Here is a 27,682-nt window from a genome sequence, read left to right as displayed (position 1 = left end):
TGGCACAGTGAGAGAGATGGTCCCACGGCAGGTGGCTGCCTGGGGAAAGCGGGCACCTGCCCACAGCAGCAGAGGGGGAGCCTTGCGGTGACCCGAGTTACCCGTGCTCAGCATGTCTGTGGGGTAAACACATTAACGTGCTTCAAGAGATGCCAAGAAAGAGATTGCTGCATGATGGGTGCCAGGTGTGATAGACAGGATACATGGTGGTGTCAAAGGCAGCTCTGTGTTCGAGAGCGACTTGTTACACGCGACGGGGCTGCTGTGGGGCGATGCCCAGCCTCCTGTCCCTGACCGGGCTGCGGGCTCGTGCCGGCAGTGCCAGCGCTGACATCCCCGCTCAGAACGGCTTCTCCTGAATACACCACGCACGGATCAAGGGCCGGGGCTGTGCTACTGCCCCCCGCCCGCTCCCGACCCGAGCCGAGGCACCGCCCGTGAGGCGGCCCCGGCGCGGCGCGGCGCGGCCCGGCCGGATGTGAGCGCGGCGCCGCTTCCTGCGCCCGCAGTCCGCCCTCTCCCTCCCCGCCTTGGGTGGTGCCGCTGCCTCGTCCCTGCTCCAGGCTCAGGGCGGAGGCGGCCGCCGCTCCCTGCTCCGCTCAGCAGCAGCCCCGATGCAGGCCATCAAGTGTGTGGTGGTGGGCGACGGGTAAGTGCGAGGGACCCTCGGCCGGGCCGGGCCCTGAGCCGCTCTGCCGGCCCTGGGGGTGTCGGGCCGCGGGGCGGGAGCGGCGCCCGGGCCCCGCCGCGGGGTGTGGGCGATCCCGGCGCGGGCGCGGCCCGGCCCGGCCGTCCTGAGGGAGCGGGGCTGCCTGGGGCCGGAGCCGGGGCCGGGGCCGAGCCGTGGCGGGCGGGCGGCCGGGGGCGGGTGGGTGGCGGCCGCGGCTTCCTGCTGCTGCTGCTGCCGGGCGGGGAGGGAAGCGCGGGCACGGCGGGGCCGGGGAGCGGGGGCTGCGGGGGTCGGCAGGCCGTGCGCGTCTCCGGGCCGAGCCCCGCGTCGCCCTGGGGCCGGTGCTCCGGGGCCGTGGTGGTGGCCGAGTGTTTCGCCTTGGTGCGGGCAGAAGCCGCCGCCGTGAATGAACTGGGTGTGCTGGGCTGTCCGGGCAGGCCGGGCCGCGTCCCTGCACTGCCACTGCTTGCTGGTGTTCTTTCATCACTGAAGTGTCTTAAAATAATTACTGCGGTTTAAATTATATGAGAAAACTAATACTGATTTGAAATACTTTTTTTTTTTTGTGAAAGTAACAAACTTACTGCCTTTTATGATCTTGATTTTTGACATATGACTTTTGCAGTAAAACTGAGTGAAATAGGCTCAACTCTGCAGATCATAGATGCTTTTAGGCAGAAATTGTTTTTTTGCCTGCAGACATCTGGTCTTGTAAGGCTCATGTCTAAAGGAGAATGACAGGCCCTTGAAATACAAATAGTTAATGATATGCTTGTCTGTAAAGAGCTGTTACACCTACAGTATCTTAATATGTTGTTACTTATATGTGAAACAAGTTGGGGATGCTTTTTTGGAATTGAGTTAACTCATAAGTTTAGCAATTGGATTTCAGTGTGAGGAGTGCTGGAATTGAGAAAAGAGTTTGTGTTTGGTATTTTTGAATATTCTCCACAATATTGTTCTGCTCAGCTCAGAGGGATTCTCTCTCTCTTCCTGGGTGTCAGAGCTCAGGGGAACATCCCAGTCCAGCTGGAAAACAAGACTTGTCTTATGCAGTTTGAGTTGTTTTTTTTTCTTTTAGGAGAAACAAAAATCCCAGTGTAGACTGAGCATAATCGGTATCACAGCAAACTTCTGTAGATTACAGAGGAGTGAAGTGTAGCTAAATGGACTCAGTGCAGTGGTCTGTAATTTCACATGGTGCCTTATTTTTGGAGTTATTTGTGTGTGTTTGGGGGGTGATTTGTTTTAAACAATGTAGAATCCCTGAAAAGGCAGCAAAGTATGGCTGAAAGATAAACCTTACAGTGTGCCAAATTTGTTTTGAATCACTGTGTATGATTTGGAGCCACATGAACATGAAAGTGGTATCTCAGTAAATCATTGTCATAGTAGTGTAATTCTTTGATGCCAGATAGGATAACTGCAGACTGCTCTTTTGCCTGTATTGAATTGAAACCCAACAAAATTGCTTTTCTGCTATATAGATATAGATAGATAGATGTATATACACACACACATATATATATATGGGTTTTTTTTTTTTTAATTCATCTGTATTTACAATGCTGTAAATAGATGTGATGCATCATGTTTGGGTGGGGAAAAGGTTCAGTCAACTTCCTCGTCTAGAAGTGAGAGCTCAGCACAAACCAGCTGTATAATGTTCTGTAATTCATTCAACAGAACAGTTCTTTGGGTCATTTGCTTTGTATGCCTTCCTTCTTCCTAGCATTTCTGTTGTTCTCTGTCTTGGAAATGTAGGTGGTGTAGTTCTACCTGACTTTTGTACATATGTGTGAACAAAATACAGTAGTTTATTTTCCTTTCGCTTTAGTTAGAAACAAAGCTTCCTTAAGGTTCTTTTCAGGTACTGTTGCTCATTTTTGGTAGCTTTGTATCATTCTCTGATCACAGTTTTTAAAATACATTTAACTATTTGTCTTTCTTTGTGCTGTTGCTGCTTCAAGAGCTCCAGCATTGCAGGTATTCTAGGAAACGTCTTGTTTGGCTTAGATAAGGCCAAAGTTTTAGTGTTCCTGTGAAACAATGCAGGTTAAAGATTTGCTTATGTAATATAAAACTTGGGTATTGTTTTACGTACCCTCCGCAAAGATCTGCTAGGAACAAAAATAAACAAAGCTTTAGAAGTACCTGTGGTAATTTTTTTAATTTGTTAATGAGTGGGCTGTTTCTCATATGTAAGTCCCTTTTTGTTCTTAGAGTTTTGACTAGTGTGTGTTTGGACAACTAACTTGACTAGGAAAGTGTGGCATGTGTGCTAGTTAGGCTATCATATTTCTTCCCCCCCTTTTTTTTATTTTGCTGTGGGGATTGTTGGGGAGAAAATAAATGACAACTGTTGCTTTGAGCTGTCATGAGAGAGAGTAGGAGGAATGTGCAGGACAGATGAAGAGCAGCCGCCGGAGTAACTGCTGGAGTTGCTGTTGATTGACACTTGAGAAAAAGCATTGGTGGAAGTTATTTTTAGCAGCTTTTGTTTTCACTCCAAAAAGGCAGCTGTTAAGTGGTACAAAATCTCCAGTGGTACAAAATCTCCAGTGATGTTGTGCAATGTTAGGAGAAGTTCTGTGTTTGGGAGAAATTACAATTACTAGATGCCACAGAAGTTGTCGCACTTCATGCTCCTTTGTTGTAGGCATTTTTTAATTGTGGAAATGCTGTAAGAGCAGTAATTTAGGAGTCCTTGTTTGGAATTTGCTTGATCTGAGGCCTTTGTCTGCTAAAGCTGTGCTTTTTTTTTTGTGTATGTATTGGCTTTGATGGCTGGGGAGAAGGGGAGGGTGTGTAGGGTAATTGGCTTCTTACTGAGTGTAGTGCAGTTTGTGTGAGACACTGAACACCTCAGATCCCTCCCATGCCATCTGGAGAAAGTGCAGTGACTGCAAATTTGGTAACTTGTGTTACTGAAAAAGTTCTTTAAAAAGTAGTTGTTTTGTAAGTACTGAGGAGTATTTGGGAGAGGGTGTGGCACAGTGAGTAATAGAGCTTATCTGAGAGCTGTATGTAGCTAAACCTCCTGTAGCAGCACTACTGAACTCTTGATCCGAGGGTGGTACTGGGGAAATCTCAGCTGCTCTTTAGTGTCTGAGCAAAGACCTGGGCATCCTGTCTGCCAGAGGGGTAGGTCATGTGCAGCAGACAGAGAAAGAAATGGCACAAGTAAAGCCTTTTGTGAAGGTTGTCACCTGTTTGCAGGTAAAACATGGCTCCAAGGAGCTCTACTACAGTGAGGAAATTTCATAAAACTTGTTAGCATAAGTGAAGAGAAGGTATGTTTTGTTCTTAGGAATTAATACATAGTGGTTATACATAAGTGGTAATACATTGATTCCTGGGTGCTACTCAGAATCAGAAAGGGACTCAGCGTTGTGTTTTGTTAAGGTAGTTTTGTTAAGCATTTAAAGCTGGATTTCTGCAGGCCATGTTTTTAATGACAGTCAAATGTTGCTAGTTTCATTTATGTAATAGTGGGTGGACAGAGCTGTGATTAAGTAGTTGCTAGAAATCTTATGACTAATCTTGGTGTTATTTTAGATTCTTAGTTTCAGCCTTTATGTATAAGGATTTAAACTTTGCCAAACAGTTGGAATTCTCTTTAGGGTAGTTGCTTCATTACAGAAATTAGTAGTCTAAAAAAGTTGATAAAGCACTTAGAGGATGTACTTTGTAAAGGTAGGCATTAGTGTTTATTTTTAAGACTGGTGACCATAATGATCTGATTCGTGTGGCAGTGAGCCAGAAGGCAAGGAAGGCAGGAAACCTGGATGGAGTAAGTCTGAAATGGGGCTGTTGAACATGTTTTTTCTTGTTTAAATGATCTGGCTGATTGGTGCTACAGAAACACACCACAGGCACTTCTGAACTTGGAATGAAATCTCTCACCACCTTCCTGTGCTGCTTTGATTAGCCAGAGCAGACTTGGGAGTTTCAGTGCAAGGCAGGCAAAGGAGCCTGGATACACGGAATAGTTGTCGATCTGCTGCTGAAAATGTTGAGTTCAACATTAATTTGTTGGAAGCTCAAATTACCTGTAATGACCTTACTGGAAGCTGAAGTGTCAGCCCAGACAGGTTCCAGAGGCGTGAGAATGTGTCTCTGTGCCTGAAGAGATTTCCCAAAGCATTTGGCTGCTGCTCCGCTTGGGATCCTGAAGGTTTTCCCACCTGTCCTTTGTGAGCTGGCCCAGCACAGCCGGCTGTGTGGTGTTGTGAGAGCAGCTCAGCAGCACATCCAAACTGATCTAACTCATCAGCAGGCAGCTAAAATAGCAAGTTGTCCTTATGGGGGAGGAATAACTTTCCTTAACTCCTTGTTCTGGCTTGTTAGAGTGTTAGTTCAGGAGCTAAGATGGGATCTCCTCTTTGACAGCTGTTAAACAGGTATCTGCGTGGTGAGCTGCTCCTTGATTGTTTCCCACACAGCTTTTTTTAAGGGTAAATCCATCTACTTTTGAGCACAAGAACACTTTTACAACAAGAGAATGTTCAGAGATTGTACTTAATGAGAACAGAATTAAATGCCTCCTTTCATGATGCTATTATAGCTTGGTAAAGAGAGTGTGTGCTGAAAGGAAAAAACCCGCAGACTGTGTGAGGAGCTGGTGTCTTAGGTGAGAAAACCAGGGTGGAAAACTGGATGGAATGATCGGAGTTGCAGCAGATAGGGTGTTATGGCAGGTATTAGCTAAGAAACATAAGGCAAATTATAATTAAAAATGAGTGTGTGGGACAAAATCCCAAATCATTTTGCATCCTGAAGTGTCTCTTCTGTAGCTCGGGCATTTCAGGTGATGTCAGAAGCTGCTATCAGATTCCTTCTTGGGCTCATGCAGTGAGGAACTGCTTAAAGTTGAATGGAGAGACTTCAGTTAGAGATTGAGCCGTGACTTATGGATATGACAAAGCTCCAATTCACTTGGGAAGGATTTAGTTCAGGAGGCTCATGAGTCAAACCTCATACTAATGACAAGATTACCAAGGTTTCAAAGTTACTGCTGACTGGCATTGAGCACATCGCTGTGGTGATAAAACATCTGCAAGACAATGCAGTTTTCCCTGCCCAGGAGCAGGAAGGGGGATCGGGCTGGGAGGCTGTCTGGCAGCATCCCTGGAATCTCTCACAGGGTCAAAGCATTATGCACTGCCTGCAAGGGAACCAGTCTGCAGTGTCACACTCTTTGCAGATACTATTTTGAAAAGAGAAATAAGGCCAAATTTCAAGTTTTCCAACACTTAATTGAAACTGTAACAAAAATTGAATGCTGTCATTAATCAAATGTTTGACTCCAGATAAGATGTGGGGGGGAGGGCAGAGAGGGAACGAGCTGGCTGCCAGAGTTTTAAAGGAATCCTGGAACAGAGCCTTGTCCTGCCCCCATTTGAGGCTCTTGTGAATTAGATCGGTAGGAAGAGGTTTGCTGTTCCAAGTTTTCCAATCCTGGAATGTAATTTATCTATAAATCCATTAATGAAATGTTTGAGTAGTGGGTGAATGCATGTGGGGAGTCACTTTGCAATAGCAGTAAATAATAGAGTTATCATTTCTATTCATTCCTTAAATACTCCAAAGTAATGATGTATTGAGAAATTATACTTTTCAAGCTTTCTTTAACTTCACTTATATGCAAGTATACAATTTTCTGGAAAAGATAAGAGTTTTGGAATTGTGTAAGGATATCTGGAAATACTTCTCAGTTTCTTTTTAATTTCAGAGAGTTGGAAGAAGGCCATCTTTCTGAGTATTCAGTCAGATGACTAGGAGATATTAGTGGTCTAATTAATACATGTGGATTTTTGGGGGGTTTTTGTGACTAAAAATTAACAAAATTTGGCAATTTATCACTTCACAAAATGGATGTTTATACTAGGTGTGTTTTCATTGCCAGTAATTTTAAAGCCGAGTCTGTCAGCTGTTTTTCTGCACAGTAGTGACTGGAGATGTTCAGTTGTCCTTAGGTGTCTGGATGTAATTAGTCTTCTTCCCCCTACAGGAATATTATTTCTTGTTATTCAAGATGAATGTGTTTTACATGTGAACTTTCTTTCTTTGCAGTGCTGTAGGTAAAACATGCCTACTCATCAGTTACACAACCAATGCATTTCCTGGAGAGTATATACCCACGGTGTAAGTACTTGCAAAATCCAAAGAACTCATTCCTGTCAGCTTCTCAGTGCCTGCTGCCATTCCAGTTCCTTACCTGAACTGTTTGATTTGGCTGCTAGCACCCCTCAGGTGTGTGTGAGGAGCACTTTGAGCTTTTACTGTAGCACAGTCACACCAGCGCTTGCTGATGCTCCCTCGGTTTTGGCTCTCTGTGCCCTCTGGGCACGGCTGATTAGGGACTAGCATTTGCTAACATTTTACCAGATGTTGTTCTCTTCCAAAATAGTGTGTTTCTGTCTCTAATGTTATTCATAATAAGCAGTCCCAAGGCTGAACAGCTTGTAAAACATTATATCATAGTCAGAAATAGTTGTCTTACATGGCTGGTGATTTTTTGTTTATTTGTTCCTTGCACTTTTTGTGCTACTGCCAATCCTGTGCTGAGCCAGCCACGGCTTTTTGGTTCCTCAGGCGAGACTGTGGAGACTCATTTATTCTGGTGCTTCCCTTTTTCTTTCACATTTGGATTTGTCAGTATCAGTATTAGTGCAGTTCTCTTTTCCAGGGCCTGTTGGCTGTGTTTTATGCATGTACAGCTTCTTTTCCTTTTCAGATGTCTATTTTCATCTGCCTATGCTGCTCTCTGAAGTATTGATGAGTTTTTTCAGACAACCAAATGCATTCTGATAAGGTTTATAGATTACTTTTGTTACCTCTCCAAGGCCTTGTTACCTTAGTTACTGCTGTTCCCTCTTTTTTGGTCTTGAATTCGAGTTTTTGCATTACAGTGTCTTGTGTTCCCAGTGAACTTAAAACCTTTGCACCCACAGCAGTGATGAGATAAAAATGATGCCTCAACTGGCCCCTGGTTATGAGCTTTGATATTGCATTGGAGGGGGTTTTGATTAGCAGCATTAATTAGCTTTTTTCTTACCTACTGTTGTCATTAAGGATTTCTTGGCTGTTGCTCCTGTATCTTCTGTTCTAAATCTCACACCATGAGACAGATTAACTTGCTGAATGTCCCACTAAGACTGGAAAGTGCTTGCTAAGTACATCACCTGCTTTCCTGCACTTGCTGGGATTAACAGTTCCTTTGGAAGAGCCATGACAGATCACTTCTGCTCAGACTAAAGCACGTCTGTTGTGTATAATTTTTTATTCCATTACCCAATATCACGCTTGTTATTTAAAGAACAATTTTACTGTCTCTGGGGAGGTGACGGATGCAATGAAAATGTTCCCTTCCCCAGTCTTCCCAGTTTTTCCCTCTGTGAGGGAAAAATCCTTGGGTGCCTGATTTTACTGCAAGCTAATGCAGCTAACTCTCTCTTTACTTTTAGTTTTGACAACTACTCTGCCAATGTAATGGTTGATGGAAAACCGGTCAACCTGGGTTTGTGGGACACAGCTGGTCAAGAGGACTATGACAGACTACGCCCGCTCTCCTACCCGCAAACAGTAAGAGCTGCAGGGTGAATCCAAGAGCAGTCTCTACAGCCTGCTCTAACATAAAGCATTTTTCTTTTTGAACAAAAGGCCAACATTGTCACACCTGGAGTTGTATTTGTTAGTAACAGTGACCCTTTTTCATTTCTTGTGCTGTAGCTGTAATTTATAATCTCTGGGGAGTGTGCAGTTGTAAAAAAGTTAAAATTTGCATGCCCTGGTTCTTGCTGGGTTTTCTGTAGTTGTAGCCTCAGAATTGTCTAGAATGCTTGATTTAAAATTTAAAAAAAAAACAAACCCTGAAACTAGCTCATAAAATCTCAGTGAATAGTCCCATCAGCTAGTCCATTGATTTTAAGGTTAGCATGCCTGCCAGAGGCAGGGTTTGTTTTTGTTTTTAGGCGATGTTTGGCTGCAACCTGACACTGTCACTGCTAAGCACTTGATATTGTTTAGTCTGTGTGAAGATGTTCTACATGTGAAAGAGGCAGCACTGAATGAAGAGATTATTGGTATTGACAGAGGCTGTGGTGTCCCAGCTTTCCAGTGTTCTTGAGCCCGAGGTTATTTTATTGCTTGCTGTAGTTTGTGCTGTGGCATCGATACAAATGTGCTTCTGTTTTCCCTGTGTGCAACTGGTAAAGTCCTGCCTGCATCCCGCATCTTTCCATGTTCAAGGAGAACACTGAAGTGATCTGCTTTCTTCTTTCAGTGTGACTTCAGCTACAGTTAATCTTTGTAAAGGTGGTTCTGTAATCTGTTTAGAGCAGTGGCTTTTACCTGGTGGAGCTGTGCTATAAGTAAAGAAAGGGTAATTTGCAGGGGTTTTTTGGCACTGATTACTCTTGCTGTTGACTGTCAAATATATGTTAAAGGCTAGTAATGTAAAATGCAAAATTGTTTCACTCTACAGCATAACTGCTCTCTTGAATAATGTGAATCTTATTTAAGGAACTCTGATGCTATTTTCAGTAATGTTTCCTTAATTGACTGCTCACTAACTTACAGGCATTAGGCTTCCCCATCAGTTATGATACACAGAATTCATAAGAATCTGCCAGTTGTGGGCAACTGTAGTTGAAATGTCAGAAATACCTGTCTATTGGAAAGACAATGGAAAGCTGGTTTTATCTAATACTTAAGTATTTATAGGATACTCAAAACTTCAGTTTTGCTTAACATCATAAAAATATTTTCCAAAAATTAGAAGGAGTTATGTTGAAAGATCTTTAGCAGGGACAGAATGTGTGTGACAAAGGGACACAATGCACATACATGTCTTCAGCCTGCCAAAGTACCTGTGGCTTTCTGGTAGACTGCAAAATAATTCCTTGTCTAAACATCTTAGGGAAGAAGTGTTGTCTGTGCAAGGATGTATAATTGTACAGTTGGATTTGGAGTACTTTTAGTTATTTGGATGGATTTTTTTCAGCAGAAGATGAAACAGGGTGGTAAGTCTTGAAGTTCTTGTGAAGACTTCAGATTTCAGACTTGTGCAGTATCAAAGATTCATCACCCCCACAAAACTAAGAAAAGGCACTGAGGAAGAGAACAGTGGCGCTGACGAAACCTGACTTTTTTAGGATCTGTGTTCAGCCTCTCTTTTCCTTCAGTGTGCTGTTTAAAACTCAGCCCTTGCGTGTTCTCATGGCCCTCCTTTCCCTGTTTGTGCACCTGAAGGATGTTTTTTGGGCAAGGTGAAAGCAGCAGGTGTTGGGTTGCTTGGACAGTGTGTGCTGAGATCAGCCCCCCAGCAGTTAACAGCTGGTAACTTCACAGTGAGGCGTTCGTTTGTATCTTTTTCTCCTTATTAATATTTTTATTTTATTCCTTAAAATATACAGGAATTTAATATCTTCTCCTTAATGCATTTGAAGTCTACTACCGTTTCCAAATATTTGGGGAAGGAAAAAGTTGGGACAGAAAAGGTGGTCACGTCTGTTTCCTCAGGAGATGAAACCAAAGAGAAATTGTTAGTTGGGTGCTTTTTGGGAGAGGTTTGATCTTGCAGGTTTCCCCTGACAGTGCAGAACTGGTTTCTGGGGAAGGCTGGTGTCTGCTCTGGGTGCAGGTGGTTGTGCTGAATTACAGGGCAGCGTCTCTCTCAAGAAGAAAATCCTCCTTGAGAATATCTGTGAGCAGAAATTGCTGACTGAAAACATTTTCCCTTAAATCCATTTGAGGAGTAACTTTATCTCCTACTGTTATTAGGTTGGAGGAACCAATGGTAAGAATATATCTTCCAGTCTGACAGATCAACCTATTGCCGTATGTAAAACTTTAAATAAACTTCAGTTCCAAGTTCTGTCATCTTGTCTTGCCTATGATAGTGATAAATTGGCCCCTATTTTTTGAACAAATACTTTCCTTGGAACTATCAAATTGCTAGATCTGAGAACTCTGTTACCAAATTCGTATGAGTTACTAAGATTAAATATTTTCTTGAAAACAAATAACTCTTTCTACTAGTGTGCAAGACACCAGTAATTCCTTGTGGTTACACTAAATCTTTTGATCTCTGGAGCTAGTGGAGGAGAGAATCTCCTCAAGTGCAGCCCTCGAGCCCCCACAAACCAGCAGAATTGGAAAGCAGAAGTAGTGGCCATAGTATCACATTGTTTGATGTTGTTTCTTTCTTCTTCTGGGACGCTGCTACGGAAACTTGTTGGGGTGATGCATGAACAACTGGGTTGCAAGTGCTTAGCAGTGAGATGTCAGCTGCTGACCTAACAAAAAGCCTTGAAATGCAGCACAATCAACTAACACTCTGCAATGCCTGATTCTGTAGCACCTTTGGTACCGGAATAAGTACGGATGCAGAGGTAGGTTGGGGAGAGTTGGGCTCGTTTGGGAGACATCCTACTGAGTTTTGGGTCATGCAGCAAGTTCACATCAACACAGATGGAGGAAATCAGTGTTGGGGTTATTCTGAATGCCTGCACACCTGGAGCCTGTCATCAGTGAAACCCGAATTGGATCTTGTGGTTACTATCAACACGTGCTCTGAAATGTTTCTGTCTGCTCTTACTTAGAATCTTTTGCCTTCAGTTGAAAAGCAAGATGTGCAAGATCCCTAAAAATACCCTTTTTTTCCCTGCTTTCTCATTATTTAGAAAGGAAAGGGAGGAACTTTGAGATTTTTAATGGCCTTTTCAATCCATTGGTTATAGAGAATGGTGTATCTTTTTTTACTGGCATTCAGTGGGAGTGAGTTTCTATAAGAAGTTCAACAAGCTGCTTTTGATTTGGGTATGGAAGCAATAATTGTAGAAATTCTTGTGTAATTTTTTTTTTAAATTTCATACCGTTGAAATTGGCCTTTGCAATTTAAGACTACTTTGGAGTTGTGCGTTAATAGCGAACACTTTGCAACATCCTGTGCTGAGGAGGTCAGTGAAGAAGAAATGACATTTAGAGGAAAAAACCCTTGGAAGGCATTATTAGTGTCCTAGTTGCTGGCTACTGCAATAGCTGATTATAAATTTGACTGCAATCTATTTGTTATTTCCCCCCCTTTCTCTCTGGCTGCTTGTAGCTGCCTGGGAATGGATTTCCCACTGGGAAAGCTGCCTCTGGTTATCATGTGCAACTGTACTGCTGGCCTTGCCTTTTGCAAGTGTGGCAGAGCTGGCGGTGTCATGGAGATACTGATGATATTGGCCTGCTCATGGCACTCTGCAGCGGCTTCTCTGTTGGGCTGACCTCTGTCACCTTGTTTTGTAGGATGTCTTCTTAATCTGCTTTTCCCTCGTGAGCCCAGCTTCCTTTGAAAATGTCCGTGCTAAGGTAAGGACGAGCTGGTACCGTTTTATTTCTGAATGTTCATCATACTGTTCACTCTGCAGCAGAGCTTGGGAAATATTAGGTGCTTTTTAAAATTGTTTTTCCCGCAGACCCCATGAAATGCAGTTTGGAAAAGCAGAAATCCATTTGCCTAACTTGTGAGTCATGGAAGGTCAGGGCACATGACACACTCAAGTACGAATTGTTCCTTGATGCACTGATAAGGGTAATTTAAGTGTTCAGCCACAAGGTGCTGAGATCACAAACAGGAGCTTTCTTTTTAGTACCGTTTGAAAAAAGGAGTTTAAAAACAAATGCGTGTAAAAATTGGGTTGATAGCACTTGCTCCTTGCATCAGCCATCCTTTGCTCGTGCTCTGACTGGGAGTGTTCCGTGTCCTCACACAGCTCATCTGCACAAGGAGGTGCCTCTGTGGGCAAGGGCGGGTCAGGGCATTTCTGCTTTCTGGTGTGTGAGGAAAGTACAGCCCTTAATGAGCTACATTTTTAACTATATGGAAATAGCTGTTGGCTTCACCAACAGTGATGTGCTCTTTTCTAATCCTGCCCCGATGGGATCTGGGTGCTCCCTCTGCTCCTACTGACCCAAAGTGAAGGACTGGAAGCTTTCAGCCGTGATGTTCCAGGGCACCCAGGGAACTCTGCCCCCACACAAGAGACCCCATTTTTCATTTGTCTTTTTCAGTGGTACCCTGAGGTGCGGCACCACTGTCCCAACACGCCCATCATTCTCGTGGGCACCAAACTCGATCTGCGGGATGACAAGGACACCATTGAAAAGCTGAAGGAGAAGAAGCTGACTCCCATCACCTACCCACAGGGCCTTGCCATGGCAAAAGAGATCGGTATGGCAGCAGGGGGTTATTGTTGGCTGGATCTAGGCTGTGTTTGTGGAAGACCTTGTACCTTAATTAAATGGAATGCCTGGCTTTTGTTGTGGAGCCAGCTGGGAGCAGTGCTCTGGAGCTGCTCTGTAACTGTGTCTCTGCTTCCCCCAGGCGCAGTGAAATATCTCGAATGCTCAGCACTTACGCAGCGAGGCCTCAAGACAGTGTTTGATGAAGCCATCCGAGCAGTGCTGTGCCCCCCTCCTGTAAAGAAGAGGAAGAGAAAATGTCTGCTGCTGTAAACTCACCCTCCCCCAGCCCATCAACCCTGTGCTTTGCTCGAACAATGGAGCATTCACATGCCAAGTTTTTCTGTTATAAATTAGTTCTCTTCCATCAATTCTTCAACCAATTGACAATTTCATGGTTTCATTTGTTTAAAGTATGACCCTTACCTTGCATCCTTCTAAGAGCAAACTCCTGAAAAGACACACCTGTGTAAAGCCTTATTTTTAAAATCCTCTTGCTCAATTAAATGTTGCCAAACTATCTGCTGAACTAAGTCGCGTTGTTGTGCTACAAACACTAAGCACTAAACTGTTTTTTAAAGATTCTTCTTGAAAATGACTCTAATTTCTGGTAGGAAATGCAAAATCTCTTTCTAGTTTTTCACAGTAAGTAACAGTACCAGGGAATTAGCAGAACATTGCGCTCTAATGTGTTTTATTCTGAACTGTTTTCCCAGCAGAGCCGTTGCCTCGTGGTGCATCCAGCACCCGTCTCTGGCAATGAGTGACACGCCTGAGTCACAGTGTAAATGCTTTATCGTTGGTAAGGGCTTGGTTGCAATCTAGTTCTTGCTGCTGTGATTGGAAAATTAACTATTCTTACTGAAGTGTATCTATTTGACAGCGTTGTATTGTGATGAATAAATGGAATATTGGGTTGGAGCAGGAGATAGTGCCAGACAGTATTTTGACACTGTACAGCTGACTTACACTACACTGCCAGAGTAGCTCAGCAACCATTTTCCCAGAGGTGCAGTAGTGGAGAGAGGTTGGTGTTCATGGGTAAATTCCTTTGAATTTCAAGTAGGGCATTCATGTAGGTACAATTCTGAATCAGTCATTCCCACTTTTATGTAGTAAATGCTCTTCTTGTAGAATCTCTTCTTATTGAGCAATATAACTTGTATTTTAAAACTTTCTGATTGATAGAAGTTTGCTTTTTTTCTTTTTTTTTTTTTAGAGTAGAATATTCAAGCATATCCTCATTTTCCTGTTATTCTGACCCAGTAAGTTATGCTTTCTGAGGAGCTTTTAGTCTATTAATTAGGTGTAAAAATCATGTGAAGCAGCTTTACACATTTTAGTAATTTTTATATTTTAAACCTCTGTAACTGACAAACCTTTCAACCATCACTGTTTGCAAGGTCCCCCCACTGTAACATGACTAATGCAGCCAAGTGTTCTTTCTGTCACTCCATGTGCAGCATCGATTGCGTAACGGTAACTTGGGTCTGTGAGGTTCTGTACTTAGTGCTCATGTTCTGTACCTTCTAAACTGGCAGGAATATGATGTTGAACTACACCTTTTCAACCACTAAAGCAAAATTTAAAAATAAAAGTTGCAAAATTGTGAAGTTTTTACATTGATCTTTTGCTAATGCAATTGGCAGTATGTTTTGCATGTATGACTTAATAAATCCTTGAATCATAAGTGTGGTAATGTTTGAGTTTCTGAGCAAGTGTCTCATTCCTGTGCCGCTCTGAGCACACATTCTTGTTCCGTGCCAGCAGCCCTTGTGTGCACGTGTCTCCTGAGGGCCAGTGTGCAAAGCCCAGGCTGGCAGTGCTCCCCTGAGAACCCGAACTCAACACAGCACTTGGCAGCTCCGTGCAGCTCCAGCTCCTGCTGCTGCGTGTGCAGTGGCCTGAAGCTGCTGGCAGCGGGGGCAGGTTCTCTGTTCCACTCCCCTCCATGCAAACAGAAATCCTTTTCCTCTGAACCGGTCCCAGTTTGTGCTTCAATGCTCCAGATTCCAGGCTTTCATTTAAAGCCCTGCTCTGTGTGTTGCCTCCCCTCCTCCAGAGTGGCTGCACCCAAGGCTGGGGCCCAAAAGCAGCACGGTCCCTCCTCTGCTGCCTGACCTCACTGCTGTGACAGCCAGCACTGGGACCTGTCACTGCACAGGAGCCAAGGTTTTCTTTAATTTTGTCTCCATATTGAGTATCACAGCAGGAACATCCACACAGTTAATTCTCAACCACATCATATTTTACTTACATCAATTTCTTTTAAATAAATGTTGCTGACCCTTAAAAAGGAAAAAATTAAAATAGTTACACACTAGAAACAAGGAATCCACTTTTCAAAAATCATTACAACTGGTTACATGTTCTTGGCAGAATCAGAGTGGTGCTCAGTAGCTGGAGCTAGAGCAGGTGACCAACATGATGCCAGGGCCTGAATGTTCTTTTTTTTTCCTTCTCATTAAGTAGTTTTAGTTAAAAATCAATAAAAGCAGTGATGTAGATCAACACATACAAAAGACAGGTAGATTAAAGAATATTGCACATGTATATCCAAGCAGCATTTAACCACAACAAGCCCTCCCCTGCAACCCTGGGATCCCAGCACAACCTGTAAGAAAAAATAGTGCAATCACTGAGCCTGCCCAGCCCCAGCCCCAGCCCTGCCCGGGCCGGGCTCACTCACCCTGCAGCCCTGAGCTGCAGCCCCTCGGCTCTGCCGTGGCCCAGGCAGCCAGGAAGGGATGGGGGAGCAGAAGTGCAGCTGCAGGTGCTGGATGAGGTCTGCAAGGCTCTGCTCTGACCCGTGGCCACCTGCTTCTCACACACATTCACCTTGGTCGAGCGTTCAGCTGCTGTGCCAGCGCACACAGGCCCGGCTGGAGCTTCTCATCCCGCTCCGTTGTGGAAAAGCCCAGCCTTCAGCACAGACACACAAGCTGTGCTTGCAGCAGCACAGCATTCCCCGAGCGCTGCAGAGGCAAGGGCACCGAGACCCTTGTTCATGTTACGCAATGTGAGAAAAGTACTGAAATCCACTTAAGCATGAAAGTGGAATGTGTCCTGAATACCTGAAACCTGCAGAAAGCCCCCCAGGACGTCCTCGAGCTCTGGTTATACTGCACTGGGGTCGTATTCCCGTGTTTGACAAGACAGACACGATCCGTGTTCCTGAGACAAACTGTTCAGAGCTTTGAGCACAACATCTGGCATGTGGTCTGTGATCATCTTGGGACTTATCAAAATGCTGCTGAAGACGGTTTCGTTTGACCATCTTGCCGTGTATTTAATATCTGAAGAGCACAACCTAGGGAAAAAAACACACCACAAATACAATGGCTCTGTCAGAGCTGGAACGGGCAACCTGGAGACTCTGGCCATGGCCGAGGGAGGAACTGGAACCCTCTCACAGCAGCAGGTGGGATCCCCGAGAGCTGCAGGTCTGCCCTTCAGCAAACAGCTGGAATTGCTGCCATGAAGCATCCCTGAGGGAGAACTGCACCACATCACACTGTGCTTTAACAGGGAAAGAAGCCATCAGAGATTCAAGTAATTCTGCTCCCAAAACCATGGAATAGAGCCTGAGCAAGGAGGGGGAGGGCACTGAACACTGCACATTCACGTGGTTCAGTCAATTTTAGGGAATAAGTCCCAGTGGTATCAAGAGGAGACCAGGCAATACATTCAATGCTGCACATAGGATGCACCAGTCTGTAAAATGAAATCCCAAATACATGATGGGGGCTCTTGTGTGCTAGGCCTACTTAGAAAAACTCCCATTATTAACTGCTGTGCTGTGGAGTAAAACAAATTAAAAGAAAAGAAATTAGCTCAATAAAGTAGAAAAGCAGCCATTGGGAAAACCTGCCCAGGTCAGAGGTGTTAAAGTATCTAACTTGTAAAGCCAGTATTAAAATTGTTAGAAATTAAAGACATGAAGCTTAAACAAAACATTGATCTACTGAATGGGAGGAAAGAAGTGAATTTCTTCTCCAATCCTTTTCTTTCCTCTCTGTAAGGGGCAATTTCTCTTTTCTTCTGTAAGACAGTCTTGTGCAAGTTAGAAATGCTCTGATTTCTGTTTCATAACATGAGAGGCTATCAGGGCCTGCCTGGCTTATGGGCTGTTTCAGGTTGCTTTGTCTAAAAAAACTCAACATCAACAAAAAAAAAAAAAAAAAAAAAACACACAAAAAAAGCCCTGAACACAACACTGCCCCAACAAAGCCACAATCCTCACCCTTCCAGCAGTTTCAGCTTTCTGGTGTCTTTGTCTCAGCTTCCTGCATCCACAGAAAAGCAGCAAGTGAGAGGAAAATCTACGGACTATGTGGGCACACACTGGGTACCGGGGCACTGCAGCTCTGCAGCCTGGCTGGGGCACACCACAGGCAGCATTGCACCTCCCCCTGATCACCAACACTCAGGGGACTGCTCAGGAACGAGGAATTGCTGCCACCACCTCTACCAGGACACCCTGCAGATCTGCAGTCTCGGGCAGAAACTGCCACCTGGCAAAGCTGAACTGGCCAAGTTTGGGTATAAAGTCCTCACTCGAGCAGCTGCAATAAACGGGCAGGATAAGGAGAGCAGTGTCCAGGGCTTGAAGTGAAACAGACAGAAGTCGGGAGGCACAGAATAGAAACTGAAAACTGGGTAATGTGCAGTAACAAAAACTGGGTACTGGAGATGCACACAGCTGGAAATGTGTACTTTGAAAGGAACAAGGAGCTGTGAGTAGACTTCAGGGAGACAGGAGAGTGGTATTCATCATTCCACTTACCTCTTAGAGCTGCATTCTTCAATAACATGGATAATCTTTCCAGGCAGATAGAGATGAGGATACTGAGGGGGTGAATTCAAGTGTGGCTCCTCCTCAAGGGCGTTGTACGAAGGCGACCGATGAACCATTAAACTCTCCTCGGCCAGGAGGGGCTGGGTCAGGGCATCCTGGTTCCTTCCATCCAGCTCTGTTGGGAAGTCATCAGGATCTCCTCCAAACACCTCATACCAACACCCCCGCAGCAAAATCTGGTACTGAAATCAGAGAGAACAGTCCAGTTGAAGTTTGGCATCCCTCCAAGTAACTTATTCTAGTTGTGTGCTTGCACACACTTCATCTGAAAATGCAATTAAAAGATTTAAAATTACGTTATGCACGTGCTCCCCACATTTTTTTGATCATGATCACCTTCCCAAATTCTCCCCACAGTAACATTAATCTCAGCAGTGTGGATCCTTAGCCTCCAGTAATACTACAGAAAACACTGCCATCTTTGCCAGCTGAATAACTCCATGTGGATTCTTGCTCTGCAGGTTTAACTTTTCTTGCACTTGTAACTTCTAACTGTCCATTATCTTATTCTGTATTTACAATGTCACACAGACCCTCTGCTCATCCCAAGGACTACATGGAAATCTTGGGGCATGGCAGATTCAAATTCAGATGTTCAAAAATTCTGAATCTTTAAGGCACACCTCTGTTCCTCCAGTACCACCCTGCCTGACACCACTGGACCCAGCACATTCAAAACTGTTTCCTGCTAACAGTAAAAAGAGGTAAAGAGTTAACACTGTAACAGAGAAATATCTGCTTTCCAAATGAATTCTGACAGTAATGTATAAGTAAAATCAGTAATTTGCTTACCTACTGGTACTAGCTATTACACTGTTAAACTAAGTAATCTTACTAACTTTTCATAATTTTAGCTGTTTGGGGTTTTTTTTCCATTTTTGTTTTTTAATAATTTCCTTTTATCAGCAAAACTAGCAAACAGATAATTTCAGGCCTTTGATGTTGTAAAGCAGTATATTGGGAGTCTTACTGAATCCTAATCTCCAACAACACAACTTTACAGGACAGGAGAGTAGCACAAATGTCACTGAATTAAATGCAAACAATTTTGTTCTGAAATTGTAACAATTGTAACTCTCAGTTTTAAGATCAGAAATACACACACCAGCAGTCCCTGCATTAAATTTGGGGCTTAACCCAGGTAACAATTCCACAATTTTAACCAGGAACTGCATTTGGTTACCTTGGGCCTGTTGCAGTTTGCCACAATTCTCACTATTCTTCTCTTTAAATCCTCCATGTTGGGCATACTTAACCTGTTTAAACACACAGAACAAAGTAAAGCAAAGTCCCCTATTGTCTACTATCAAACACATCTCCAAATATCAATTTAAAAGTATTTTCATCTCACCTTGCTACAAGGTCTTTTCCAACAATGACTGAAATGATGAAGTGCTTAGTGTAATCTGCAAGCGATTTGCTTAAAAAAAGAAAAAAAGAAAATAAAAAAAGCAGTTTAGATACACTAAGGAGATAAGCACACTTGAGGTTTAGGATGATCATAATAATTCAGTCAAATACAAGCATGTGGCAGCACCATTTGCAGTCAGTGCCTCAGTGAGTATTCAGACCTTCTTGCTGAGGGTGACAGAGTAACTTCAGTGCTGACTCTAAGGGTGTGTGGATGTCCAACAGGCCAAGGCAGACAAGTCAGGTGAGTATTTTTCTGCAACAGTTATTTTGCACTTTAATTGTACTGCCTGACTGAATTCCCCAGGTGTGTTTCATTCCGTAACACTCTGCCGAGAACTCAACTCCAGATGGAGCAAATGAATTTGGGTGGAGAGTGGAGAACATACAAACTCTTCCCACAGTCAGCACAGCTGCCAGCTAACACACCTGGCAGCTGCATGGCTTCCACAGCTTAGACACAGAACCAAGCAACAGAAGCCTCTCACCTTAGGAGCCCTCCTGGGGGAGAGAAGGCGTAACACCTCAGTGTGGGGAAGGAGTTCCTGAGCATGATGGCCAAGATAGACGCTGTCCCACCACCCAAACTGTGACCAACTATCACAAGTTTATATTCCTGCAGATAAAAAGACAAACTTAGATGGACGCAGAAAAAGCTGTGGGTAATTTTATTGATAAATCAAATTCTTTGGAAGGTAACTTACTGGGGCAATTGTGAAAGCCTGGTTTAAAATTCCATCATTTATTAGTTTTCGATAGATGTAATTTGCAGCTTGAGTTATTCCCTACAAGAGAGCAGTTCTGGTTAGAAGGGTGTCTCTAATCTGAGGTGTGATACATGTCTAGTTGAAATACAACACCATCATGAACAACAACGTTTTGCAAAGCTGGTCTTCTCTTGGACATCCTCCAGACAGAGGTCTGGCTATAACCCAGAGGTCTGCATGTATTCTATGTATGGGTTAAAAAGGTTTTGGAATATTTTATAAGGGTATTAAGTCTGACAAGGGGATTAAAAATTCTACCTTGCAGTGCCAGAGGCAGGATGCACCAAACACTGAAATAATTCATGCAATCCATCTGACAAGGAGAACATTCTTCTGTTTAACTAAGGATCCCAGGTGTTTTTAGCTGAGCTGACATACAAAGGTCCAGGCTGCACATACCTTATGCACAAACCCATTCTCCAGAACCTCCTCCAGTGTCAGGTCTTCGCAGTCTGCCGACAGATCAGTGAGGATGTCCTGTGAACAAAGCCTTGGTCAGAGCTCCCTGCAGGACTGTGTGGCTCCTGCTGCTCACCCCTGTCACAGGGACATCACCAGCTGGCTGCCAGGTGTGTGAGCAGCACAACACATCCCATCACTCACCACCAACCCCAGCAAAAACACAGCAAGCACAGCTCCAAGCCTGGCAACTGCTTCCAACTGCAGACACCCCATTGTGGATGCACCTCCATGCACAGTGACTTGGAATTACCCCTGCCTGTCCTCCCCTCTCTCTTCCAGTAGCACAGGGAATATTACCCATCCAAGGGCAGGGGGGCTTACACCTTAAACCTGGGAGACTCGTACCTGTGAGCGAGTTATTTTAACATGTGCCAGCCTTACACAATTTCCTCTAGGTTCTGGGAGTTCACTCATTTCTATAAAGCTAATTATTGATATCAGATGCATGATACCTCAAAGGACAAGGTTCCTCTCACGGCGACCACAATAGCTTCTTTTTTGTGATCCAAAGCAACAAAAAATGGTATCTCATAGATCTGGAGGAGAAAAATGTAACCAGTAAAGACACCAACATTTTGTAAGGGCAACCATTTAGAAGGGCAAGCTCTTATTGAGCTCCATCCTGTACTATGGAAAGAAGCTGAATTGGTCTCTTATTTGGTCAGTCTAAGTGCCTTTTTTTCAGTACTGAGACAGATTTACTTCAATGGTTTTGTGGCTGTTGTGTTAGATTAGAAAAGAAATCCACACTGAAGGTTTTCATTTGGTTTTGCATCTTACACTTCATAAATGCTGAAGGCAAACCAGACCCTTCAGCCCTTGCTTTCCCTGAATGAATCACTGCAGCTTGCCCAAAGCCTGTCCAGATTGTTTACCTTGTTATGAAAGCTGATATGAATGAAGTCTCTGTACTGCAGTCCTGTTATTTTCAGGATGGATCCAAAGTGAAAGTTATGACGATCACTGCCTGTTATTTCAGAATCTGTTGGTCTATTTCTGCAACTAACAAACATAGAAGAGAAAAACTTTCATGTTCCAGTCTGTTAGGTTTCCTTTCAAGGAATCAAACTCAGTTAAATTTGCAGAGGCCCTTCTGCCAGGGATCAGAAGTGCTTTCTTTTTGCAATAGCACCAGTGAACATTCTGATGCAGGACTGGCAGAGCCAACAGTGCAGTAAGGAAAGAATTCTTATCATTACAAGCCACTGAGAGAAAATACAAACAAGGAAAAAGGAAATTCCAACACAAATCTGCACAGCAATCTGATCTCAGGTTTTATCCACAGTATTATGTGATAATTATTTTCTCCAAGTGATTTGTATTTCAGTAGAAACTTAAAATAAATAACTATCATATGGATATTTCATATCACTAATTACAAAAATCATTCTTCCAGTCACAAATACCAGTGGTCACATACAGTAATCCTATCTAGCAAAATGCAGAATTACTTACTGACCATAAACATTTCTGAGTAAAGGAGTCAAAAGGAACAAAAAGGAGGCTGGAGGGACAGGGAACTTCTGCCAATTCCTTAGGACACAGAAAACTACTAATACACTTTCATTTCTATAGGTAAATCTGTGCCCAAAAGGAACCTCTAAAATGCCTCATTTTAAAACATATTTCATTTAATTTGAAATCTTCCTTTACCATTATGCTAAATGAATTTTTTATCACAATCACAAACTTTTCCCATGGAAAAAAAACCCCAATCTGTTTGAGGGTGGAAAGACACTGGAATTTTGTTTCTCTGAATCTCTGAAAGATAACTGCAGCAGTCAAGCTCATGTACACCCAAGAGTGATGTAATTTAATGCAACAAAAATACTGCTATTGTAACTATTTTATTTCTGCTCACACTAGTTAAATAGAAGGCAGCTGTGTGTTTTTAAGCTCTGAGGTCAAACCTACCAGTCACCATTGAGCTTACAGAGGGCAGTATATGGGTTGGTGTACACATAGTAGGGCCAGCCATAGGCAGCTGCAGCAAACAGCATGAAGTGAGCAGCATTCTCCAGCTCAACATCCAAATCATCAGTCTGGAAGCACACAGGGAAAGAAAAGAAAGCAGAGAAAGGGAGGAAGTTGTGTTAGGCAGCCTCAGAATAAAACTGAACACAGGCTAGAGAAAATCAAGGCATTATGAAATACACACTACCCAAAAGGAAAACCTCAAGGCCTGAGAGGAACTAAAAGCAGCCACTTGTATTTCAGGTGTGTTTATTTATGTAGCTACACAGCTCAAGGATCTTGAAAAGCTCTCATTGAATCAGTTTCTCCCAATGCTGATAGATTGATAAGCTCAATGCTGAAAACAACATTCACTGCAAATATGCTACCTAAGGATGTCCAAGGGAAGGCTAAAGAGTCTGCAGCAGAGCTCTCTGGTACAGACTTTGAAAGCACAACCCCATCACACAGGCTGCATTCCAAAGGAACTTGACAGAGCTCCTTTTAAAGTAAAGGAACCAGGAACTCCAGATTTTCTGCTTAAAGTAAAACTACACACATCTCTGAAACACAGGCTAAAAGGATGGGAAAAATTTACAAAGGCACTTTTCCACTGAAGATCAGCAAAAATCAGTTAGGAAACTAACCTCCCACCTGCAAGTATTTAAAAGATGCTATCTTTGCTTCTTACCTTGTCTGGGTATTTGCAGCAGACAAACAGCCCACAATACATACTAGCAGATTACCTTCTCAGTTGTATGCAAACAGTACCAAATATTCATTCTCCCTCTGTTCCCTTTCTCTCCCAACTGTTCATCAATGATCAAATGTCCTAAATGGTTCCTTTTTTTGCACTTAATTCCCCATTCAAAGTTCTACTAATGCAAAAGCAGAGAAATGTTTTTGACCACAAACTTACTGTTTTCACTGCATTTATTAATAACATACATTGTTACGAATTTTATTGCAGTGTTTAATTTTATAAAAAGAATAAAGAAAACAAAACAACAAAAAAAACCCCTCTCCAGAAAGAAGTGCATTTCAATTTGATCTGGCACCATTTCCTAGAACAACTACACCAGAGGCTCCACCAACCCCATCTTACCACGAGAGAAGATGGAGAATGACACAGGACTTCTTCAGGCTCTTTGGGGCAATTTTCCATTTTATCTTGCTCTTGGTGGAGCAGAATCAAACCAGCTGCTATGTCACTGGGCACCAGATCAGTGTCCTGTACAAAGACACGGAAGGCTCTGTAAAACCATCGCACAGCTGAATGCCAAACTGCAAACAGGAGCAAGGCTCTCTTACCGAGAAGTAGCTGCGGAAGAGCTCGGCGATGCTGGTGAAGGCCACACGGTGGTCGTCGTCCTGCACGATGCAGCAGCACAGCAGCCTGATCCTCTTCTCCCACACCCTGGTGGCAGAGCTCTTCACGTTGTACAGCAGCTGCCCCGACTGGCTGCTCTCCAGGTTGCGGCTCACACCGTCGGGCAGGTAGAACGTCTTCTTCCCCCCGAGGGGGTCAAAGACAATGACAACTCCAATGATGGTAAAGATGATGATAATCCAGCTGCCAGACAGGAGGGAGCGGGATAACAGACTGAAACCAGACACTTCTGACAAGTGTGCAAGAAATCCCAACTCCAGATCCTGGCAGACGGAAACCGAAGCTGGCTATGGGATTCTGTACAGACACCTCTTGCTGCTGTGCTGACCTGCAGCTCTTTGGGAACCAGAACAAGGCTGCTGGCTCAGTCCACACAGGGCACCACACCTGGAACCACAGCCCAGTGCTTTGGAAGCAGCAGCAGCTCCATTTTTCACTACCAGCTAAGTGACCAGGTTACTACACTCTCCACATTTACCCAGTTTTCTACACTCCCGTTGCCCCTCTTACCCTTTCTCACCACCTTCACCCCCTTTCCTTCACTGCAGGACACGCTCTCTCTCCCAAGGCAAACAGCTTTCTAGAGAAGGATACCAACTCATTTTCCCTTTCCCATACAAGCTCAGATTTGTGGGGAGGCACCTTTACCTTGCAATAACTGTCCCAATGACACCATTTATCACAGTCTTCTCACACTGCACGCTGTTGTCAGACACCCACACAGCTCCTACAACAGCCCAGATGAATTCAGGGAAATAGAGAAGCAGGCGAGTATAAAGTATTTTGGGAAGTGATTTTCTTGGGCCTGGATTAGAAATGGTTCCTGAAATTAGAGAGAGAATTTAAAACAAGAACTGTTCATAAATGCACCTCAAGTACATAAAATCCTGTCTGGAAATATGAACTTTCTGGGCTTTACAGAAAGTAACAAACTGAAGTGAAACTATCAAGTTCTTTCATACTAATGGAAAGCTGTCAGTGAAAAAAAACAACAGTGGATTTATAGCTGTGATTCTTAGAATCTACTCCACTAAAACTCAAAACAACTCTAGCCAGAGACAGTTCTGCAGTGAACTTGGGGCAGCAGTGCTGTGCCCCACATAAGCCAGAGCTGCATCCAGGAGCACTGGCTCACCCACAGCTCCTCATGACTCTTGGGGCCTGCTTTTATTATTCTATTTAGCTTTCAGCTGGTTAGTATTTCATTTTCAGATCCTATTTTGCTGGGCTACAATGAAGGTTTTTTACTGGAGTTACTAAATAATAATAGGAGAACAAAAGTAGGACCATTACCAGGACAAATACTTCTCAAGCTACTTTCTGTATTGTTAATTTACTAATAACCTCTTAGTTTCAGCACTCTAAGGCAATAAAAAAGGGAGTAACTTTTGGCCAGCTCATCTCTCAAAGCAGTCTGCTGATCCCAGGGTAATGGGCAGCAGGGTGTGAGTGCTCAGGTGTAGACAAGTGATTTGTAAAGGCTGCAGAACAAAAACAACTTTGAGAACTGTTGCAATTACAAAGCTGTGGTTCACACCCAGCGATAAAGCTGTTTCAAAAGCCTTGGATCCAGAGGTTTGCAGAACCATTCCCAGGTTGCAGCCTGTCCTGCAGCAGTGTGGATGCTTACACAGACGCAATCAGATGGAACTGTGCTTCCTCTAAACAACTTTTCCTTTCTCACACCACCCCCAGGCTGTGAGGGCTCCAGGCAGGTTCCCTGCTGCCATCACTGCTCCTCAGGACAGCACAAGGGCTGTGCAAGACCGAGCACACCCGAACCCACGCATTCCAGCCACAGTCCAACACACCTCTCCCTTTGTTTTCCTGGAAATTCAGCCTCAGAATTACTCAATTTCTTAGTTGCAATGGCCTTGCAGCTGTACTTTCACACCGAGCAAGGTTCTTTCACCACTGCTATTTAGTTACACCCCTCAGCTCTGCAGCTTTGGTTACAGCCTGGGGCTAACAGCACCAAGGACATGGCTTTGACCCTGCAGGGCCCATTCACTTAAGAGCTGGACTCGATGATGCTTGTGGGTCCCTTCCAACCCAGAATATTCTGTGAAACTTTGATACAAACATCCCAGTCTGGCTGACCCTCCTCTGCAAACTCTAGGAAAACCAGTGGTCAGATTCAAGGCCAGGATTATCACCCACACCTCTGCTCTGTCATAGTTTCTCTTCATGCACTCTTAAAATTGCTTAAATGGAAAGAAGTATAAATACTTATTTACAGAAGCATAAATACTTATTTCAGTGAGTCATGAGAACCAACATATTAGAAACTGTGGAGTCTCATCTGTTACTCAAGACCACACACATATTTCAAATTAATCTTCTTAACATTACTTCAATGATCAGGTGCCTCACCAGAAAAAAGCTTTCCTAGCAATTTTAACCCAAAATGCACCATTTCTACAAATAATTAGAAGTCGCATTGAGGTCCTTACTTCTGTTCAGCCATTCATTTCAAGTTGTGGGTCCTGCTCTATTTAACAGTACTCAATGTCAGTTTTATTATGACATTTATACAGTTCACTTTTCGGAGTGTTTTTCCCCAGGCAGCCCACTGCAGCTAAGGGACTTTCACAAGATATGAATATGCCTATGCAAGGCAGAACTAACAGGATACTTCAATTGATCCAGGACACACTTCCCTAATTCCTGTCAGAGAGGTGGAGCACCGTTACATCAGAGGTCACACACAGAGAGCTTTCAGGATGCTCTGATGGCAACGAACCATTTTAGCTGAACTAAGCTGTTGTACCTATTCATTATGTTAGATTCCAGACTAACAAAGGTAATACTATTAAAGCAAATGTGTTGATGCTGTTGGAGTTTTTCAAGTCTGACTACCATTAAAACACTTGAAGTTTTTGGTAGTTTTTAAAGTCAGCTCCGGATTAAAACCAGACATCTATTACAATCCTACCAGATGAACACAAAACATCATTATTAACTATTTACCTTGCATACTGATGTACACAAGAGCACATAATGCACATATTATGGAAGCCAGAAGAATGATGAGGCCGAGCAGGTAGCTGTGCAGCAATCCTCCCCCGGGACAGTTAAACTGCCCCTTGTGAACCGTGTAAAGGACAAAAATCCCAATCCACCTGCCGGGAAGCGAGATAACAACAGTTAGAGGAGGAAGGGAGAAGTGCCTGCTGCGAGGTGATCACCTGATCCCCAGCGCTCGCCTTAATGAAAGCACTGCACAAAGATTAACAGCAAGGGACCTGTTACATAAGGAAAGTGAAACCGCTCAGCACGAATTACACGAACACTCAGCAGGAATTACACGAACACTCAGCAGGAATTACAATTCCGCCGGGTGCACACGAGGCGCAGGCTCCCTGCCTGGGGCTGTGTCCCTCGCTCGGCTCCCGAAGCAGCGCGGCTGGCGGACACCGAGCAGTCACCGCGTTCATTACCAAACCCCCGAGCGCTACTCGCGGCTTCAGCGCAGCGGGCGAGGGCGGCCCGGAGCGCAGCGGCAGCGCGGGCACCGAGCCCGCAACTGCGCAGGGACCGACAGCGCCCGGGCCGCGGGCACCGCTCGTCGCGCCGCTGAGCGGCCCCGGGGCGCGCCTTACCACACCAGCCTGACGAACAGCTCGAAGGCCCCCGGGAGCACGAAGTCGTCGCTGCCGATGGCCCAGCGCCGGCCGAACAGCACGAGCCCCGGCATGCTGCGGGTCCCGGCGCCGCCGCTCCCTCAGGGCCCGCTCGCGCGCGCCTCCCCCGCCCTCAGGCCTCAGGGCCCGCCGGGGCGGGCGCGGCCTCACCGAGCCGTGACGTCACGCGCACACCCCGCCCCGCTGACACCGCCCCGCCTCCATCGGGCGGTGTCGCGCACGCGCCTGGCGGGAGCCCCGCCCATCCCGGGGCGCGCGCGCGCATGGCGGGAAGGGCGGTGGCGCCCAGAGCGC

At 44.5% G+C, this 27,682-nt stretch overlaps 2 protein-coding genes across 4 annotated transcripts; one reads left to right on the top strand and one right to left on the bottom strand.

The window, feature by feature from the left end:
• Nucleotides 1–483: 483 nt before the first annotated feature.
• On the top strand, nucleotides 484–14,594 carry RAC1 (Rac family small GTPase 1). The gene is made up of 6 exons (XM_038150935.1): nucleotides 484–649; nucleotides 6,746–6,817; nucleotides 8,140–8,257; nucleotides 11,969–12,031; nucleotides 12,734–12,893; nucleotides 13,047–14,594. Exons 1-6 carry the CDS (start codon nucleotides 615–617, stop codon nucleotides 13,175–13,177), a joined length of 579 nt encoding a protein of 192 aa, XP_038006863.1. The 5' UTR covers nucleotides 484–614; the 3' UTR covers nucleotides 13,178–14,594.
• On the bottom strand, nucleotides 14,109–27,579 carry DAGLB (diacylglycerol lipase beta). 3 transcript variants are annotated; one of them, XM_038150932.1, is made up of 16 exons: nucleotides 27,347–27,579; nucleotides 26,715–26,866; nucleotides 24,393–24,567; nucleotides 23,666–23,927; nucleotides 23,460–23,585; nucleotides 22,316–22,443; nucleotides 21,277–21,403; nucleotides 20,854–20,937; nucleotides 20,339–20,416; nucleotides 19,877–19,957; nucleotides 19,661–19,788; nucleotides 19,114–19,182; nucleotides 18,946–19,018; nucleotides 17,691–17,944; nucleotides 15,979–16,214; nucleotides 14,109–15,192 (listed from the first exon to the last, which is right to left on the bottom strand). In XM_038150932.1, the coding sequence occupies exons 1-15, from the start codon at nucleotides 27,439–27,441 to the stop codon at nucleotides 16,022–16,024; spliced, it is 2,025 nt and encodes a 674-aa protein (XP_038006860.1). In that variant the 5' UTR covers nucleotides 27,442–27,579; the 3' UTR covers nucleotides 14,109–15,192; nucleotides 15,979–16,021. The 3 variants fall into 3 exon arrangements, with proteins under 3 accessions (XP_038006860.1, XP_038006859.1, XP_038006861.1); XM_038150931.1 differs by having other exon boundaries at nucleotides 15,066–16,214; nucleotides 27,347–27,578; XM_038150933.1 differs by lacking the exons at nucleotides 14,109–15,192; nucleotides 27,347–27,579 and adding an exon at nucleotides 27,074–27,340 and having other exon boundaries at nucleotides 15,731–16,214.
• Between the last annotated feature and the right edge of the window lie 103 nt (nucleotides 27,580–27,682).

Source organism: Motacilla alba, chromosome 14 (genome assembly GCF_015832195.1).
Source record: "Motacilla alba alba isolate MOTALB_02 chromosome 14, Motacilla_alba_V1.0_pri, whole genome shotgun sequence".
Lineage (NCBI taxonomy): Eukaryota > Metazoa > Chordata > Aves > Passeriformes > Motacillidae > Motacilla > Motacilla alba.
The sequence above is the reverse complement of the archived record's forward strand: the minus strand, read 5'-3'. Positions and strand labels throughout refer to the sequence as shown.